The sequence below is a fragment of the Fringilla coelebs genome, assembly GCF_963513975.1.
Source record: "Fringilla coelebs genome assembly, chromosome: 1".
NCBI classification, from domain to species: Eukaryota; Metazoa; Chordata; class Aves; order Passeriformes; family Fringillidae; genus Fringilla; species Fringilla coelebs.
Window position 1 is genome coordinate 135,381,324 of NC_140028.1, and position 3,218 is coordinate 135,384,541.

At 66.3% G+C, this 3,218-nt stretch overlaps 1 protein-coding gene across 1 annotated transcript; it reads left to right on the forward strand.

Annotated features, from left to right (window-relative positions):
* Positions 1-1,000: 1,000 nt before the first annotated feature.
* Positions 1,001-1,943, forward strand: PTF1A (pancreas associated transcription factor 1a; the record flags this gene model as incomplete). The annotated part of the gene is made up of 2 exons (XM_084212638.1): positions 1,001-1,625; positions 1,741-1,943. 2 exons carry the CDS (start codon positions 1,001-1,003, stop codon positions 1,941-1,943), a joined length of 828 nt encoding a protein of 275 aa, XP_084068764.1.
* Positions 1,944-3,218: the final 1,275 nt, after the last annotated feature.

Below are 3,218 nucleotides of genomic sequence, written 5' to 3' on the forward strand. Positions count from 1 at the left end.
TGGTGGCACGCTGGAAAGTCACTTTCGATAAACCTCGACAGACTCTGCCGGACAAAGTATTGCAGCGCTAATGACAGAGATAATCCTCTCCTAATCTGGCGGGTAATCCATTTCACTCTAGTGAGAATTTTTAAAGCTTTAATCAGTGAGAGTCTGTTAGGGAATTATTAACAGAGCCTTCGCCGAGCGAGCTCGTCCGGAGAGGAGCAATGGGAGTGGGAAAAAGGGAGAACGCAACGGGGTCCGCCGATGAGGTCAAAATCGATGCACGGCCGGGCGCGAGAGCTGACGTGATGTATTTTGATGTTGCGATAGAATTGCCTTCAGTTCGAACGCCACGAAAGACCCGCGCCATCGATTCCCTCTATGCCTGCTCTGACAGCGGCTCTGCTGGCGGCGGGGACTGGCACTCCCGGGGGAGAGGGAGAAGCGCTGGGGGTAAGACGCGCAGGGGTGACGCTTCCCGGCGCCGAGAGAGAGGCTGTGTCAGAGCCAGGAGGCGCGTTTCGGTAGCGGCTCGTGAGGAGAGGTGCCGAGGTGCTCCGGGGCCCCTCGCCCGACGTGCGGGGCCCGCCGTTGCGAGCGATGCCGGGCGGTGCCGGGCGGTGCCGGGCGGGGGCTCCGCCGGGTCCCGCCCGCCCCCCCCGCCCGGTGCGGGGCGCCGCCCCCGGCCGCGCGCGGGGTCCCCCTGCGGGCGGCCCGGCCCCCCCGGCGCGCCCTGATTGGCTGGCGGCGGCGGCCGGCGGCACGCGCCCGGGGATGTCGTTATAAGACCCCTCGCGTGCCGGCCCGCGGCGCCAGCGGCTCCGGCCCCTCCCCGGAGAGCGGCGGCGAGGCCCGGCCTCCCGCCACACCGCGGCGGGCAGGGCAGGGCGGGGGCGGCCCCGCCACCGCCACCGCCGCGGCGGCTCGGCCAGCGGGCCGGCGACAGCGGCTGCGGGCGCGTCCCGGCGGGGCTGCCCCCCTGCCCCGTCCCGTCCACGCCGGGCCCGGGAGCAGCATGGAGACCGTGCTGCTGGAGCACTTCCCCGGGGGGCTGGACTCCTTCTCCTCGCCCCCCTACTTCGACGAGGAGGACTTTTTCTCCGAGCCGCCTCCGCGGGACGTGCTGGCCGCGGACGGGCTGCTGGAGCCGGACGTGGATTTCCTCAGCCGGCAGCTGCAGGAGTACTACCGCGACGGCGGCGACCCCGAGGGCGGCTACCGCTGCCCGGCGCCGGCCGCCGCCTTCCCGCCGTCTCCCGCCTCGCCCGGCTTCGCCTACGAATGCTGCGGGGCGGCGGGCGCGGCCTTGCTGTCCCCCGGGGGGCGGCTCCAGGCGCTGGGCTCGGCCAAGCGGCGGCGGCGGGTGCGCTCCGAGGCGGAGCTGCAGCAGCTCCGTCAGGCCGCCAACGTGCGGGAGCGGCGGCGGATGCAGTCCATCAACGACGCCTTCGAGGGGCTGCGCTCCCACATCCCCACTCTGCCCTACGAGAAGCGCCTCTCCAAGGTGGACACGCTGCGCCTGGCCATCGGCTACATCAACTTCCTCAGCGAGCTGGTGCAGTCCGACCTGCCGCTGCGTAGCGCCAGCAGCGAGAGCCCCAGCCAGCCCAAGAAAATCATCATCTGCCACCGCGGCACAAGTAAGTGGCGGGCCGGCACGGCCCGGAGCGGCCCGGCGCGGCCCGGCACGGCGCTCCGTAGGAATGCCGGCCCCAGCAATAACCCCCTGCCTTCCTTTTCCCTCCTGCCCTCCAGGATCTCCCTCTCCGAGCGACCCCGACTACGGACTCCCCCCTCTGGCCGGTCACTCGCTGTCGTGGACTGATGAAAAGCAGCTCAAGGAACAAAACATCATCCGGACAGCCAAAGTGTGGACCCCCGAGGACCCGCGGAAGGTGAACAACAAACCCTCCGTCAACGACATAGAGAACGAGCCCCCCTTCGACTACGTGGCGTGAGGCGCCGCGCGGGTGGTCCCCGCCCCAGCCCGCTCTGTACATGCTGTATGTAGAGACCTATATTGTAAACGTAATTTAAGATTCAGACTCTGAGGGCAATCAAATTTATTTATCTATTTATTACGGAGTAGTGATAATGAGGTAGAATCGTCTGTTTTGAATATATAATTTATATAATTTATCTTGATTTTTTAAAAGATATGCAATAGGTTTATTCCACCAGCACCTTTTTTTTTTTTTTTTTTAATGGGGGAAATACGTCAGAACCTGTGAAAATAATTTATTGCCGCACGTGGACTCTCCTTGTGTTTGTTAATAATAAACCCGGATTGTACGTTGTGGAGCAGTATATTTGTGGGAAGGGGCTTCCGAGAGCCCCGCCACATCCCGAGGAAGCCTTGCAATGAACGCCTGGACCGTTCTCCAGGCGGGGTGAGCCCCAAGGCTCAGTGGCACCCTCAGCCCAGATGCTGGCCCCACTTTGCCCCATCGCCGGCTCGGGCTGAGCTTATAGCGCCGGGGGGACGGGGACGGGCGGGGACACACTTTCGCCTTCTCTCCACCCCTTTTGACGTCCTCTCCTGAAGTGCTTCCAACTGATGTCTTTGTCTATCTCTAGAAGGTCCCCTCCTTTCAGTGTCTCAGCACTGCTTGTGGTTTCCAGCTGGAAGGCCCGAGCCCCCAAACACAAACCTTGCGAGGGTGTGTGTCCCCCGCCTTTTACCCCCGACCGCGCCGCCATGGGAATGGGCGCGCTGTCCGGAGCCGCACAAAGCTGTTCCTGAAAGTTGCCGGGGAGGGAAGGACGAGGCTGGGGGCCGGGCAGGCTCGGGGCTCTGCCGACTGTCCAGAGCCTTCCGCGGTTCTCCCACCGGCCGCGCCTTGGAAACAGCCCCCGCGCTCCTCGGCCCGGGGCTACCGCTGGGGGCTGGGGAGGGGGGATAGGGGGATGGCAAAGCCATCGTGCAACTGGTGGTAGAATCGCTCTGGTAGCCCCAGCTCAGCGTGCCCGGCTGCGGAAGGGACGGCTGGGCTGCACCTGCCCGGGGGCGAGGGGTGGGGGCGGCAGGGGCCGGTCGGGCCGGGGGCTGCAAGTGCTCCCGGCGGGAGCGGGGGGGCGGCCCCGGGCTGGGACGGGGGGCTCGGCCCGACGCCGCAGGTGCTGATTTTCCCGTGGCACCCGCGGCTCAGCCCCGACGGCTCAGCCCCCGGCGGAGTCCCAGATGCCCAGCCCGGCCCGCGGCCGGAGCAGAGCTGTCCCCGCGTGGTGCCCAG